This window comes from Poromitra crassiceps, assembly GCF_964638095.1.
Source record: "Poromitra crassiceps genome assembly, chromosome: 27".
NCBI lineage: Eukaryota > Metazoa > Chordata > Actinopteri > Beryciformes > Melamphaidae > Poromitra > Poromitra crassiceps.
In genome coordinates, this window is record NC_139650.1 from 366671 (window position 1) to 382420 (window position 15750).

At 43.8% G+C, this 15750-nt stretch overlaps 2 protein-coding genes across 2 annotated transcripts; both read right to left on the reverse strand.

Annotated features, from left to right (window-relative positions):
* Window positions 1-3741: 3741 nt before the first annotated feature.
* Window positions 3742-6899, reverse strand: chchd4b (coiled-coil-helix-coiled-coil-helix domain containing 4b). Its single transcript, XM_083662051.1, has 3 exons — window positions 6770-6899; window positions 5954-6052; window positions 3742-4124 (listed from the first exon to the last, which is right to left on the reverse strand). Exons 1-3 carry the CDS (start codon window positions 6789-6791, stop codon window positions 3769-3771), a joined length of 477 nt encoding a protein of 158 aa, XP_083518177.1. The 5' UTR covers window positions 6792-6899; the 3' UTR covers window positions 3742-3768.
* Window positions 6900-7296: 397 nt separating this feature from the next.
* sec61a1a (SEC61 translocon subunit alpha 1a) lies at window positions 7297-14839 on the reverse strand. The gene is made up of 12 exons (XM_083661828.1): window positions 14754-14839; window positions 14013-14080; window positions 13815-13880; window positions 13369-13447; window positions 13149-13280; window positions 12937-13046; window positions 11332-11485; window positions 10994-11154; window positions 9786-9983; window positions 9395-9586; window positions 9192-9268; window positions 7297-8632 (listed from the first exon to the last, which is right to left on the reverse strand). The coding sequence occupies exons 1-12, from the start codon at window positions 14758-14760 to the stop codon at window positions 8446-8448; spliced, it is 1431 nt and encodes a 476-aa protein (XP_083517954.1). The 5' UTR covers window positions 14761-14839; the 3' UTR covers window positions 7297-8445.
* Window positions 14840-15750: the final 911 nt, after the last annotated feature.

Consider the following 15750-nt stretch of genomic DNA (forward strand, 5'->3'; position numbering starts at 1 on the left):
AGGCTGAAGTGAGACTGGGATCCCAGAGACTATGGACAAGTGCAAGCAGATGTAAACCTTACTGCAGACTGCGCTCTCTAGAGGCAGATCTACACCTCACAGCAAACGACGCTCTCTAGAGGCAGATCTACACCTCACAGCAAACGACGCTCTCTAGAGGCAGATCTACACCTCACAGCAGACGACGCTCTCTAGAGGCAGATCTACACCTCACAGCAGACGACGCTCTCTAGAGGCAGATCTACACCTCACAGCAGAGGACGCTCTCTAGAGGCAGATCTACACCTCACAGCAGACGACGCTCTCTAGAGGCAGATCTACACCTCACAGCAGATGACGCTCTCTAGAGGCAGATCTACACCTCACAGCAGAGGACGCTCTCTAGAGGCAGATCTACACCTCACAGCAGATGACGCTCTCTAGAGGCAGATCTACACCTCACAGCAAACGACGCTCTCTAGAGGCAGATCTACACCTCACAGCAAACGACGCTCTCTAGAGGCAGATCTACACCTCACAGCAGACGACGCTCTCTAGAGGCAGATCTACACCTCACAGCAGAGGACGCTCTCTAGAGGCAGATCTACACCTCACAGCAGACGACGCTCTCTAGAGGCAGATCTACACCTCACAGCAGATGACGCTCTCTAGAGGCAGATCTACACCTCACAGCAGAGGACGCTCTCTAGAGGCAGATCTACACCTCACAGCAGATGACGCTCTCTAGAGGCAGATCTACACCTCACAGCAAACGACGCTCTCTAGAGGCAGATCTACACCTCACAGCAGATGACGCTCTCTAGAGGCAGATCTACACCTCACAGCAGACGATGCTCTCTAGAGGCAGATCTACACCTCACAGCAGATGACGCTCTCTAGAGGCAGATCTACACCTCACAGCAGACGATGCTCTCTAGAGGCAGATCTACACCTCACAGCAGACGATGCTCTCTAGAGGCAGATCTACACCTCACAGCAGACGATGCTCTCTAGAGGCAGATCTACACCTCACAGCAGATGACGCTCTCTAGAGGCAGATCTACACCTCACAGCAGACGATGCTCTCTAGAGGCAGATCTACACCTCACAGCAGACGATGCTCTCTAGAGGCAGATCTACACCTCACAGCAGATGACGCTCTCTAGAGGCAGATCTACACCTCACAGCAGACGACGCTCTCTAGAGGGAAAGACTGTGCAGCAACTGTGTGAGTGAGAGTCTGAGGGTGATGTACTTGTTGCTCCATTGGCTCGTTGGCCTCCTTTGCCCTTTGCAATCCACCAATGGTAAATCACGGATGGAAAAGGGTGTTTGGCAATTATTGATCCCGGAGTGAGCTGGATGTGGCACATGCTTCAGTGGACAAACACGGCCACAAACCTCTGACCTCTGATGCAACAAAAAACACATTTCAGAATAACAGTATTCATACACAACCACATGCAAGAAATAAAGTGAAGGGAGCAAAGATGTTAAGAGTTTGTTAAAGTTACCTTCTGTTATAACTGTTATATTCGTTATAACGGTGGTGGACCAGATACAATGGGTTTATAACAATGCCTCACAAGAACTGAAGAGCTGTATAGGCTAATGCAATTTATTATAAAATTTCCCAACATTCACTTCAGGTGAAGGTGATTGTCAATATGATTTTGCATACAAATGATGCACATTTCAAGCCACAGCAACATACAACTAAACAATGTCAACATATGCAACAGTTCAGTTGAGATTAGTCTCGAAGGGAGGGGGAGGCTGGCCAGCGAGACTAAGTTGAGATAAATTTCAAGTCTTGTAGTCCTCTAGTCATCAACTAACAGGAGAGATCAAGTCCCATAGGGCAGAGAGCAGCTGTAGAAACAAACTATTGAGGGCTCCATAGGAAGTTTGCAGTGTATCCTCAGTTGCAGTACATCCTTCAGGATTCAGTGAATTTAGCAACTTTATCGGTAATGAACGTCACCCTCACAGATGACCGAAGAAAAAAGATAAATGAAATGAAAGACTACAATTACAGAGAATTTCACTTCTCTATCTCTACTGCATTTCATCTTATGGTAAAAAAGGCAGCACAGGGAACTGTGATTGTTTACCACGAGACAACGGAAGGAAATGTTTGCTACACCTCAGTACTTTAACCACCCTAACCACTAGCCATGGCTGGAGCAGTCCACACAGGCTTGAACAGCCTGAAGTCGTCAACATTTTCAATAATCACATGAAATAGTTTAGGGGGGGGCGGATATTGATCACCCCCAACTTCCCATAAATACAGTGTTATTAGGAGTATTACAAGAGGGCACTACAGGCTCACTATTAGCCTATTTCACATCCCACCCAAATCACCAATTTTGGCAGGAAAAAGGCAGGAAGTAAAACAGGTGCAAGCAAGACATTAGCCCTGTTCGAAACCGGTCCCTATTACAGAAATGGTGAACTATATAATGTGTTGGCCAATTTGTACTAGTGTCCGAATTCTCAACTGTTCATTTCGATTCACTATATAGTTCACTATAAATGAACAGTTGAGTATCTGGGGATCCAGATGGACAACATGCTTAAATGGAACGCGCATGTCGACTACCTGTGTGCGAAGCTGGCTCAACGTCTCCACTTTCTGCGCAGACTTAGACTGTTCGGCGTGAGCTCCAGCATCATGTCCACCTTCTATAACGCCGTACTAGAAAGCTTGATTAGATATGGCATGGCCGCATGGTTTGGGACTCTCACTGTACAGCTCAAATCGAGAGTCATGAGGATGGTAAAAACTGCCATGAAGGTGATCGGCAGAAAGGATTATCCGACACTTCAGTCCATCTTCGAAAACAAAGTTATTAACCTGGCAAATAGTGTTCTGACTGATCCAAACCACATCCTCTACTCGGAGTACGAGATGCTACCCTCGGGCAGACGGTTCAGAGCCAGCCGCTGCAAAAGCAATAGATATAGTCTATCCTTCTATTGCACTGCTGAATAGACCCCTTCCTCACGGGTGTAACACCTGCACTGATGGGAGGTGGCAGTAGGTAAGCGCGCTTGTTTCTTTTCTTTTTAGTCATTCTTGTGGTTTCTCCTTGTTTTCATCTCGCCATGGTTTTATGCTTCTATGATTTTATATTTTTTATGGTTATATGCTTTTATTGATCTTATTTTATTTTATTATCTTATTTCACATGTTAGTGCAATAAGGGTCAGTGCAATATGGGGGGTGCAATTTTTTTCTTGCCTAAACAGGCACCGCCTGTTCAACCCGGGTTCTGTGCAATGTCTTGTTAAAATGCTACTGTTGTCTGCTGTCATGTTGCTGTTGTTTTCTTTCTCTTGTTGGTATATGTTTTGCTGATCGACATGCTGTAATGTACTTTGTAGCCCAAGACAAATTTCCCCTCCGGGACAATAAAGTTTATCTGATATCTGATCTGATCTGATAAAATACACACAATGCACTGCAGTTTCGAGTGAACAGCGAATGTACCCTACATTTTCTCACATCTACCACAATGCAATACGGTCATGTTTACCAAAGAAGAAGCAGCTTAAGGTAGTGTTTGATCGTTCCCCATATAGTTCACTATGATAAACACTACATGGGGAATAGTGAGTGAGTGAACCATTCCGAACGTGGCTATTTATTAGAGAGCCCCAGCACTGGAACACCTAAATGGATTGGAAGTTGGAAACCCTCATTAGTGTTCTGCTTGCACCCGTTTTCCTTCCTGCCTTTCAGACACAAAATGGGTGATTTGGGTGGGATCTGAAATAGGCTAATTAGCTTTCCCCTGAGCTCTCTGTGGGGGGCGGTGTGGGGTCGGCAGGGGCCGATGCACAGGTGGGGTTGGAGTCTTGCACAGGGGCAGAGGTTGCAGAGTCTTGTGTGGTCTGGTCTGTTTCAGGTGAACCTTGTTGGCTCTCCTTCTCATCTTCCTGCGGGTAGAGCTCAGGGTAGCGCTGCATACACTCCTGCATGGCCCTGAAGTGCTCCAGGCACTCCGAGCCCTTCGTCTCCTCCTTACTGTAGTGGAAGCAGGAGAAGGCCTCCTTAAAATCAATCCCACAGGGACCACTGGCCATCCCGCCAAGGCAGGGGCAGTTCCAGTTGATCTCACCACTGGGAAGAATCAGACCTAGGATGAGAGAGGAGGTTCAATCAGGATAATTAGTGTTCCTTCTGTCAATTTCAGTTTCATCGATCAGAGGCTGCCTCAATGACAGCCATGTTGAGATAATGGGACTGCAGGTGATGACAACCACAGCTTTCCTTAAGTTTTCAATACATTTTGTAGTATTCTGTTACTTGGTAGGAAAATAACAGGTAATTACAATCAAATGACAAGCAGCCAATGAGCTGTGTGCATTGTGAAGCGCCATAATATGGTAGAAAATGCATGTGACATCATGGGAATACTGTATACATGTATATTACATGAAAATAATTAGTAACATGATTCACTAGCCTGGGTAAACCCAGCCTTCAACGTGACGTCACAGGCTATCCCAGCAAGCAAGGACGGACCCGGACGAATCGAGAGAGCCCAATCGGGGCCAGCTCAAGTCCTATCACAACGAGTCAGATCTGGCCCCGATTATCACTGTATAAGCACTATCCAACTAATTTCACTCACCACTGAAATATCCATGAGGCTAATTAAATGGTTGCAATCAATCACGTATTTCTCAGCCTGGGCTATTTATTTATCCAAAATCAAGTGATCAGCACTTGCATGTGGACAATCTGCGCTGATTAACAAACTGTTTATTGGTGGAGGTGGGACTACGAGGAGATGAATTGCAGGGAAATCCTGCAATTGTCTGCAACGTGTTTCGGGGTTCTTCTTACACAGATTGTAGACGGTTACACTGTGATGTCCGATCCACAAAGACTCGACGCCAACATTTTAAATATAAAACAAGTTTCTGCCATAATCCTACGGTATAGGCTATATTCGTGTCTCATATAGCCTGCATGTGCAGGAGCACTGGGAAAACAAAAGGTGGTGGTGTGGTGACACACTAAATTTTAAGGGATGATTCTTCCAGATTAAGGTTTGAATTAAATTAGCTTTCGTTTTTATTAAAACTGTCCCAACTCCATGGATGTTATACCATATAAAAAGAACAAGGGGTCCATGTTTTGAAACGGTAGGCTATATTACTCCAACGAACAGCAGATTTTTTCAGTGAACAGATAGCGTAGTGGTAGAATAGGAGTTAAAATCCCACACAGGGGAGTATTATATTTATTGAAAATGTAGCATAAATTGTTAATCTGGACATAATTATAGCTTTATGTATAAAGCTGCTGAATATACACTATGTACATAGCAGAATAACTGAACATGCCCATTCATGGTAACGGTCATATTTCGACATCAGCTTGGCGTTCCCGCGTAGACGTCTAAATCATCCCCAAACCGGCTGTGATTTGGCCACGTCCTGGACGTCACTGAAAGACGTCATCACAACGTTATCATGACGTAATTTTGCTTGCTGGGATGCCTGTAGCGTAGGTTTCTTCCTGACTGATAGTACATAGAGGTCACGTGGAGGCTGGGTTTACCCAGGCTAATGATTCACTGCTGATTCAGAAGGTACGGCTACATTTTTCAGGATGTTTGTTAAGAGATGCTAAGGAATGTGTTACACTGTAACTGGTCACTGTGGTCAGGGATCATTTGAATATCCCTCCCAGATTGGCCAATATGTTACCGTTTTGCAGATCACTGACTGAGTAGGTGCGTAATGTGTCCTCCGAACTATAGTCAAGATCAAAAGGCTTCTTTGATCCCATATGCAATGCATAAATGCTAACACAGTAGTAGTGATATTATCAGAAGGCATCAGATATATTTTGCACCCCCTCCTTCAGTGGAGCCTTGCTTGTTTAGGCCGAAGACAAAGACCAAGACAACATGCAGAACGACAACTTCCTATTGGTCCTTGGGCCGCTCCTCACCTCGCTCCTCATATGGGTCATTGGGATCCTCCTCTACAAGTTCGGCACTGCTGGGCGCCTGATGATCCTCCTTGGTGACAAAGATGATTCGGTCTTTACCTGATGTGCAAAAAATTTGGAAGAATGATGTTGACCCAAGTGACAGTGAAGTTGACTATTGCAGAACCTCCATGCATGTACTGCAGAACATGAGATCATCAAAATACAGTAATATGCAAGTGTATTTATGCATGTATGTAACTGGGTGCCATTTGGATGTCTGTTGATACATTCAGCTGAAATGTGTCAACTGTAAATTAGACTACATACACAGTATATTTGCAGTGTGTTCTGGCCCAACATTTTGATGTATTGAGTACTTGTGCAACCAATATGCGATTAGACAATACAAGGGTATGTGGTGCATGTCCAGTGTGAGTAAGTGCTTCCTCAAAACATTGTTAACGTGTTATTCCTAAGATCCTTGACTGACTTTAGGCTCTAACGTTTAGGGAGGCTGAGACACCAATTCAGTGACAACATTGGGGGTGATTTTAAAGGAATAACGCACCATTATCAGAAAACTAGTATAAAAGGTCAAACATCCCGTTGTGACAGCCTGGTCAGACTCTCATCCAGTGGTTAGGCTAAACACAGCATGCTTCAGATTTTGACAGTCTCGATTCTCTGGCTCTTAGCTTTGTAAGAGGGCTGTTAATGCACTTCATCTACTCTTTTTTTTTTTACAATGGCTTTTTTTTCTTTTTACAAATTCAAAACTAACGTTAGCAAACTAGCAGTAGGTTTGCGAGTTGTGAGATAGCACAGCATGGTTACCTTCCACCCTGACCGAGGACATTTCTTCCTGTTGTGATAGCTTTATCTCCAGCCTTTGATTTAGCGAGATGGTCCGCAAACCACAAAGGATATCACGTCTCGCATGAAAGGTTTATGCAGAGACCTTGGTTTGTTTAATCCAGAGATCCAGCTGCGTTTCACAACTACCCTTATCAGATTCATTCAACCCACGGTGGTTTAGCATTTTCAGTGACGTCACCGCGTACGAAGGACCCATTAGATGCCCTTGTTGGTTCCTGACCAGAAATACCAGAAGAGTGCCTGATGAAATCATATTTTCTGGTGAACTAAAATGTGTCTTGTACCTGCACAACACAAATGAAAGCAAATACAAGATTGAATGAATAATATAAATGTTATTAATTGTAATTGGAGTGAATGTTAGCCAACAGTGCAAAAACACCACCACACACACATGCCTTGTGTTGTGTTGAACAGGTCAGTGGTACATGTTTCAAAATATATACCTTTACCACATTTACCATTACAATGATGGAGGCGATTTCTTTCTTCCCAAAATGAGGTTTTATTGAGAACGTTTTTCTAGAATAAGTTTGTTCAGAAGTTTGTTCAGAACTGCATTTCTTTTTTACATATTCAAAAGACAATATTTTACACTTTAGATGAATTCAAAGTTACTCAAAGCATGGCCTATATACAGAAAACCAGAATTCTTGGGGTGTGATAAGGTGATCAAAGCAATTACACGTAAATCAGACAATTAAAAAAAATGAAACAAAAAAGTCCGTCTTGTCTTACAAAGTGGATAACAAGAATGAATGTGGCATGCTAATTAATACTGCCACTCCCTGGGAATGCCATACATTTCAACAGTGAGGACCCGCAATGGTTTTCTGGGGGACTGTTGCACTGTACACATTCACAAAAGTAAAGTAAACTGATTATTTTTGACAGATGGACCCCAATGTGAGCCCCATGTCCTCCACTTACAGACCCTGTTTAAATAATAGTTTTAAAACAGGTTCATAACTCAGGAAAATTGACAATTCAGCTTCTGGCAGCTCCCGTTTCTGGTCCACACCTTCCCCCAATACGCAGGTTTACAGATCAAAAAAGATAAAGTTGAAATCTACTAAGAGTATAAATGATTACTGAACACCAAGCAGGGCTGAATATGGTTTACAAGCAGAAGACTGAACGCTTGTAGGCACACGGCAGGAGGCGGACTGCCCTCGTCCCAAGTCTAGTATGCCTGCATACTGAAGAGCTCGGTTGTTGATGGTCTGAAAAAAGACCGAGCTCCCGCATTGTCTCAGAAGCTCGCCGTTAACCTCATCATTTCCTAACACAAAATGAAGCAAATCTTTGGGAGCTGAATCAACCTCAAATCAGTTAGAACAAACTGACGGAGTAGAAACTGAGATGTCGGCCTACGTGTTGACAGATAAGAGGAGGAAGCGAGGGGTTGTGAGTGTCGAGATGTAGTCCCACCACCACCTTGAAACGTCCCATTTCAGCGGTGCGTCGTGAAGACCATTTAAGGGGAGGTTCCAGGAAACGTCCTGAAAGTGGAGTGGAGAGCCGGTTCTGCAGGTGTTTTGACACAGATGTAAAGTAATAGCAAAGTCGGTGGTTTTGGGGCTCGTCCGTGTGTAGTAAAAGGTGGGGACAAGTTGGAGAATATATTGGCCTCTCTAGAATAACAGGGCTCCCATGCTGCCCATTTCACTCTGCTCTTTGACAAAGATCTCAAAGTACTGATAGATGATGGTGACGGCCAACAGGATACCGGTGCCAGAGCCAATGGCTCCTAGGAAGTCAGCCATGACCGACAGACCACCGATACAGAGTCCGCCGAAGGCAGCAGCAGTCGGGATGTACCTGGAAGACATAACATGAGAGGTCCAGATTTATATTTGTACAAAGAATGTCTCTTCAAGGTCTTATAGACCTAATAGACCTCATAGTCAAAGTTAAATAGCAAGACTCTGGTATGTACAGATGCAATTGCTGGTTGTGGCCGGTTTGTACCTGAATGGATGAATGATCCGATGTATAGCTCTGATTAAAAGGAAATACGGGTAGCAGTGTGCAGTAGCATTGGTGACCGTGATAGTGAGCCTAAATTGGCAAGATTATGATCTATTCTATTTAAGTCCTTTATCTAAATACTATGAAAATCTGCCAAATAAGCAAAGTATGCTTTTAACTGAATTTACAGGCAAGTCATGACTAGCCTGGGTAAGTCATGACCGCTTGTGTAACCTTTTCTCCCATATAAATTTGGCAGTTTCATCTTATGGGGCGATGTATTTAGACTACCGACAAATATTACAGCATCCTCTGGATAAGAGGGAAGCTTCAACTGTCTGTGTATCAATCTAATTTAACAACCCTGCACATTTTATGACAACTACTCGGGGAAGGCTTTGGAGTTTACCTGTTAAGTTCATGGACCATTGAGGTCTCTCTGTGTCCCCTCATCACCATCTGCTGCTCCTTCAGCTGTTTCGCCACCTGGAAGATTGTGACAAGATAACTCTTAGAACATGGTTGCTTTGACAGAAGCCCAGAATATCAGCTGATAGCAAACAGCTAGGACTTACATCTTATATCAGCTGATAGCAAAGAGCTAGGACTTACATCTTTAGCAGAAGAGCCCGAGACTTCAATCCAGGTCTTGGAGAAAAAGGCACAGGATCCGAGCATGAACATAATGTAGATGGTGGCATGGACTGGGTCGTCTAGGACAGACCCAAATGACTCGGGAGGAGAGAGGTAGTAACACAGTCCACCCACAGGGTAGGCACGGGCTGGACCGCTAGTCGTTGCATCCTACAAGCACAGGAGAAAACAACGGAAAAAAATGCGATCAAAATCAGGTATCTTAACAGAGAAATGGTCTTGATGAACTACACAAGACAATTTCACTGATCTGCACAAGCACACCTGTTTGGAAACATTCTACGACAATGGCTAAAGAACCTAGGCAAAATAGTGCTGTGAGAAAAGCTTGGACTACACGTGTACTTACAGACCAGGTCCCAAGCAGGTTGACCAAGAAATTGCCACTGAAGCGTGTGGAGAGCATCTGGGATATGACGTACAAGTTGGAGACCAGGGCAGACTGCAGGATGATGGGTATGTTGGAGGTGTAGAAGAGCTTGATGGGGTAGGTGTTGTATTGACCACGGTAGCGAGCTGACTTGATAGGCAGATCCACCCTGAAGCCCTGTAAAGACATGGAACAGAGGACTAATTAACTATTAGAAATTAAGCTAAGCTGTCTATATTTAGATTTCATCATCTCCCCCATTAGCAATACCTATTATAAACCCCCGCAGTTCATACACTAAAGCCGGGCTCAGATTACAGGAGATTTTCGTCGATTCACCCCTCCCAACAATCAGAGGAGAAATCTGGACCTGACTCTTGGTCGGAACCGAAGTTCGGCGCTTGATATTTGCGAGTATCTGCACGGCGACGTCACATCATTACGCCTTTCAACATTGGACAATACAACGTTAATGTCCTGGCCGGAACAGCTGATGGTGTTGCCTAGCAATGGTAAACCTTTTAGCACTCTTAACATTAGACTAGCGACAGCCTACCAACATTATAATAAACAGATATGAAATAAATATTTTCTCATCCAAACTCATCTGGCCTCACTTTTTCTTTTGCAAACTACTGCAAACACCAAAGCAGCTGTTGTTGCGCCTCCATGTTTGAAAACTTCTGCCTCTCCATGGTGACCTGAGTTGTCACATACAGAAGCTCCGTTGGGTAAGATAATCTTCATAATATCCTGTAGTGTGATGTTCTAAACTTTAGTGTGAGCTTGTTTGCAATTTGAGAGAAGAAAATCAGTTAAGTTTCTCCTTATGTGCATGCTGCAACCCGATTTCAACATTGGTTAGGATTTTGAAACTCCTGTAATCTGAGCCCAGTTTAAGGTGCATATTAAGATAAAGGAAAAGTCCAAAACGTGGCACAAGAAAGCTCAGCTAACAATAAAGAAAAAAAACATAGTCCTTGTAGCAAGTTTACAGCCTGATGAAGACCAGTGAGGTCGAAACGCGTTGTGTTTTGTACCCTGGTGTATGTATGAAGATGTTTGAACATTGTTTGTTAAACTGTCTCAGTTACACATGTACTTTACTTCGGTGATTAAACTTGTGACAAGGACCCAAGGGGCTCCTTTTTTCTTGATCGGCATATTAGGAAAAGACATCAACTGACCTGAAAGTATATGACTACAGCAAAGACGAATACTGTGGCGATGAGATTCATAAGGTTGGGCAGGTTCTGTCTGTAGAAGGCCTCTCTCAGCGCACGCACTTTGTCTGTCCGTGTGGCCAGCAGGTGGAAGAGAGCGATGATGGCTCCCTCAAACTCGGTTCCTAGAAACGATAAAGGCCACAAGAATCAGTCATATTCGCAGATCAGCAATAGCGTGTACTTTGATTTATAGACGTATGCCGCCATGCCAGGCACGGCAGGCAGTGCTCATGATGCATTTTTCATTGTTATGCCGTAGCTCAAGCTTGTCTGACTGGCACCACTGTGCGGTCTCTCACCTCTGCCAGTGTTCACAGTGGTGGGGCTAAAGGCCTTCCATACTATGGTCTCACAGATGTTGGTAGCGATGAACAGGGAGATCCCAGAGCCAAGGCCATAGCCCTTTTGGAGCAACTCATCCAGCAGCAGCACAATCAGCCCAGCAACAAACAGCTAGAGAAGAACAGAGCAAACACAGGTTGCATTCACACACGCGCTCAACTGGACATGTATTGGGGCAGTCGTGTGAAAGGCTTTGTATTTACTATATACTCAGGAAGCTGATTTCTGATTGAAAGCTGAAGAGGCAAATTTGCATTGCCTTTGCTACCTGATTCTGACTGGACATGGAAAGGATATGTCAGGGTAAAATAATTGATTGACTGCTTATTGATTGATTGTTGATCATTGTAGACTCTGTTTAATTATGATCTAGTTGACATGCATGGCTCACATGTGAGGCACTCAATCTGAGATGTCTCTTCTGCTGGGAAGCAGTTTGTTATGTCGAAAAGGCAACCCCACCTGGAGAGGAGGGGATAACGTAGTATTTTGTCTTCCTGGCGTATAGAAGGTTTTGTTTTAGTTTGTTGTGAAGATCAGCGTCTTATCTTGTCTCCATGGGAAACATCCCATGGAATTGTACTATTCACCAGTCATCTGAGGGAGGGGGCTGGGCTGACTATATTTGACATGTAATGTTTATCCTCTGGGCACAGCACGGAGGCTGCGCCTCCGTGCTGTCTCGTTAGGTCTCCTTTTATCTCCCCCGCCTATTCTGAAGAAACTCAAGTGACGTTTTGTCAAGCTCACTGCACATGTGCTTAATTACCTTGCGTCCATGTGCGTTTGTGGGTGTGGCAGGGGTGAGTAAAGTTGCAGCACAGACACACAGCCTATAATATTATAGCCTATGTTTATTTAAAAAAATTAAAAATTAAAATTGGACCCGGCTCACGGCCCGGTACCAAATGCATTGCGGCCCGGTACCGGTCCGCGGCCCAGTGGTTGGGGACCACTGATTTAAGCAATGCATTATATAACTCTAAAATGCAATGACTGTGTCAAGTTTGCAACCCCCCATAATATCCTTGATACCTTCCCCTTTGAGATACTTATTCTCTTAGCAAATTTACACAACCTAGCCTTGCAAGCGAGACTTTACTTACACCCTATATATACCAGTTTCAGGATCAAAGGAGAAAATATAGCTAAAGAGTAGTGCAACAACAATTTTCTGGCCCTAGAGGCAGGCACAGGACTGAATTATTTTCTATTTAAATTGAATACAGGATTAATGCTATTCACTACATACATACCATGTTGACCGTTTATAAAACATGATTTAGTGCTATTTTGCTTCAGTTTACTTGATTTTTCCTCGTCATAAACCTTAAATAAAATTGAGGAACTGCCCATTACAACTGTCATCTCTCTAATACAGAGGGAAATGTGCAGTTATAATCAAGATCCACTAATCTTTGATCATAAATGCATAGTGAGAGCCACTTTCACAAGACCAAATGCCCCAAATCTCTACTCCAAGTCAAATCACACACTCTAGTCTAGGTTGAGAAGAAGGAACAGCTGTGTGATTGGCTTAAAGAAAGTCTTCGTGGTCTTACCTGAATGATGATGAGCAGACAGATCCCAGCACCCATCTCTGAGGGGTCTCCATACATGCCAGTCATTACATATACGATGGCCTGGCCAATGGTGATGATCATCCCAAACACTGAAAACCATTGACAGAAGTTAGATAAGCCATGGACTTTATCACAAATCCGTACCAGTAACCACACATTCACAAAGCTCCACCTGATGACATTGGACTTACATTTCTGAGCTCCATTAAAGAGGGCTCTGTCCTTGGGGGTGTCTCCGACTTCAATGATCTTCGCTCCAGCAAGCAGCTGCATTATGAGGCCTGAGGTGACGATGGGGGAGATACCCAGCTCCATCAGAGTACCTGGAGAGAGAGTTTTGAGTTAGGACATATCAGCAGGACAGCAGACGTGCCATGTCTCTTTCCACTCATACACTATCTAGAGACCTACCTCTGTTAGACGCCAGGATGACTCTCATCCAATAGAATGGATCTGCAGAATCGGAGGACATGATGCCAAAGAGGGGGATCTGGGGGAAAACGTTTAGCAGTGAAAGGGGTTAAGATTTTCAGTTATGCCGTTTAATTGCTATTAATTGCTAAGTGTTGCAAAGAAGTCTTACACTGAAAGCCCAGTCACAAAAATGTAAACAACACATTGGTGAACAGCTAAAATGAAAACTAGCTCCACAAAACTAAGTGCAAATCCATTTTTGGCCATTGTATTACAGTAACACTCCACCACTTACATCACCTTGATGAGTTATAACGGTTTACCTCACTTAAATGTTAATTACAAAAATATCTATAACCACACATTTAAGTTGACTGGAACATAATGTCATAGACCATTTGACATGTGAAAATACTGATACCAATAACGTTGATATCAATTACCTGGCAGCACACCAGGAAGATGAAGAGAGTGATGGCTGTCCATAGTACTTTCTCTCTGAACTGGATCTGTTGTCAAAACACATTTTGGAAGGTTTAACAAGAGGTAGCTCAAGTAAAGAGGAAACAAGCGTGATTTATTTATGTGCAAATACAAATGTAATCTCAGGGAAAATGTCGGTTGGTTGATTCGTTACCCACCTTTCTTTCAGGTTTCTGGATCTCAGGTAATACTGCACAGAATGGCTTTATCACTTCCAAGAATTTGACTGGAGACAAGAAAACAGGCATAGTAAGGCAATTAGTTCATGGTAACTAACGGTTGCAGTGGTTGTAGCACTGTCTAGACTAGACGGACGTGGCATTCATTGGGGGCTGACTCCGGTATTAGCGTTAACGTTAATATCAAATAACGTTAAATTTGGTGTGAGAAAAGGCATCTTCCATGTCACAGTGTCTCATATAAAGCAGATGTATTACTGCATCAAGGTTAACAAGCAACAGTGACATTATTTAGGCAAAGCGGGGTTAATGCTATGCGTCGTCATCACTAGGCTGTCAATGTCTTTGAATGAGAGGCTAACGAGTCAACGTTAGCTTACAACATAGGCTTTGCCTTTTACCAGCCAACATCAACGGCCGGGGAGCTTCTATAAACACATAACAAGTAAGAAATATAGCAGCTAAAATGTATCTAAATGAAACATTTCAGTCACTGACCACACGGCTCATGAAAGTACAAAAGCAACTAAGTTAGCTTACGTTAGCTAGCTAGCAACGTAAGCTAGCTGTGCTGACGCTACTGCCTAACGTTACTAGCTAGCGTTACCTAAAATAGCTAAGTTAGACAAAACAGTAAAAATCAGCCCTTTGAACATTGTCACATAGGTTCTGGATATCAGTCTCATACAACTAATGTGCCTAACTTATGGTAATACTCACTGCCCATGGTGCCCCGTGTCAACCTGTGTGCTCCGTTTAGCTCCGTTAGTGGGAAGGATCAGACTGGACGAGCTCAATGCCACAGGGCAGGAAGGAGGAGGGGAAACTTTAGAGACACGTCAGCGTCACCACTACAGTGCTACAGACACAAGCGTGACGTTACGTTATTATCTGTAATTTTTTTTCTTTTCTCTTTTGTGTGTATGGAGCCAGTGGTATGGACTGCCACTCACTCACTCACTCACTCACTCACTCACTCACTCACTCACTCACTCACTCACTCACTCACTCACTCACTCAGTGTGTTTGACTTTTACTCACTGAGTGCGGTTACACAACCGGTCCTACTTATACCATGGATTTATGACGTCACTGATGCTGTTATCTGTGATGTCATCAGCGATGACAGCGATGAGTTGTTGCTGTTATGATTACTACTAACTGTTATTACTACTACTACTACTACAGGTAGTTTTTATTTTTACCCCATAGAAAAGACTGCATAGATAGACTGATTAGTGACATCTGGTGGTGAAACTGCAAATAAAAAGATTTTGAAAGACCATGAATTAAGTTGTTTAACCTCTAAAAACAAGGTAAGCAGCACACTTATCTGCTTTCACCTAGCCACACATTTTATCCAGGAAATTTACTTACATATTTTATTACACCTTTTATATCTGTCATGTTAAATGTATATGGTAAAATGGCCTGCATTTATAAAGCGCTTTTATCCAAAGCGCTTTACAGTCAGTAGGTACATTCACCCATTCACACACCGATGGCAGCAGGTTACCACGCAGGGTGCTGGCACACCAACGGGAGCAATTTGGGGTTCAGTGTCTTGCCCAAGGACACTTCGACATGCAGACTGGAGGAGCCGGGAATCGAACCACCGACCTCACGATTTCAGACGGAAGCCCGTCGTTATTGTCACACGGACACTACAACACATGCATGCAGCCACAACGCACACTCATGCTGACGGTGGCCGGTG

Bases quoted from the DNA above. Each gene is read 5' to 3' on its own strand.
- chchd4b (XM_083662051.1), bottom strand. From the start codon at position 6,791: ATGTCCTCGGTCAGGGTGGAAG. The intron at 6,053-6,769 runs GTAACCATGCTG...TTTGCACATCAG, and splicing joins GTCCTCGGTCAGGGTGGAAG to GTAAAGACCGAATCATCTTT. The intron at 4,125-5,953 runs GTGAGGAGCGGC...CTCTCATCCTAG, and splicing joins TGACCCATATGAGGAGCGAG to GTCTGATTCTTCCCAGTGGT.
- sec61a1a (XM_083661828.1), bottom strand. The intron at 13,881-14,012 runs GTGGGTAACGAA...TTTTGACAACAG, and splicing joins TCCAGAAACCTGAAAGAAAG to ATCCAGTTCAGAGAGAAAGT. The intron at 13,448-13,814 runs GTAATTGATATC...GTTTTCCCCCAG, and splicing joins TCTTCCTGGTGTGCTGCCAG to ATCCCCCTCTTTGGCATCAT.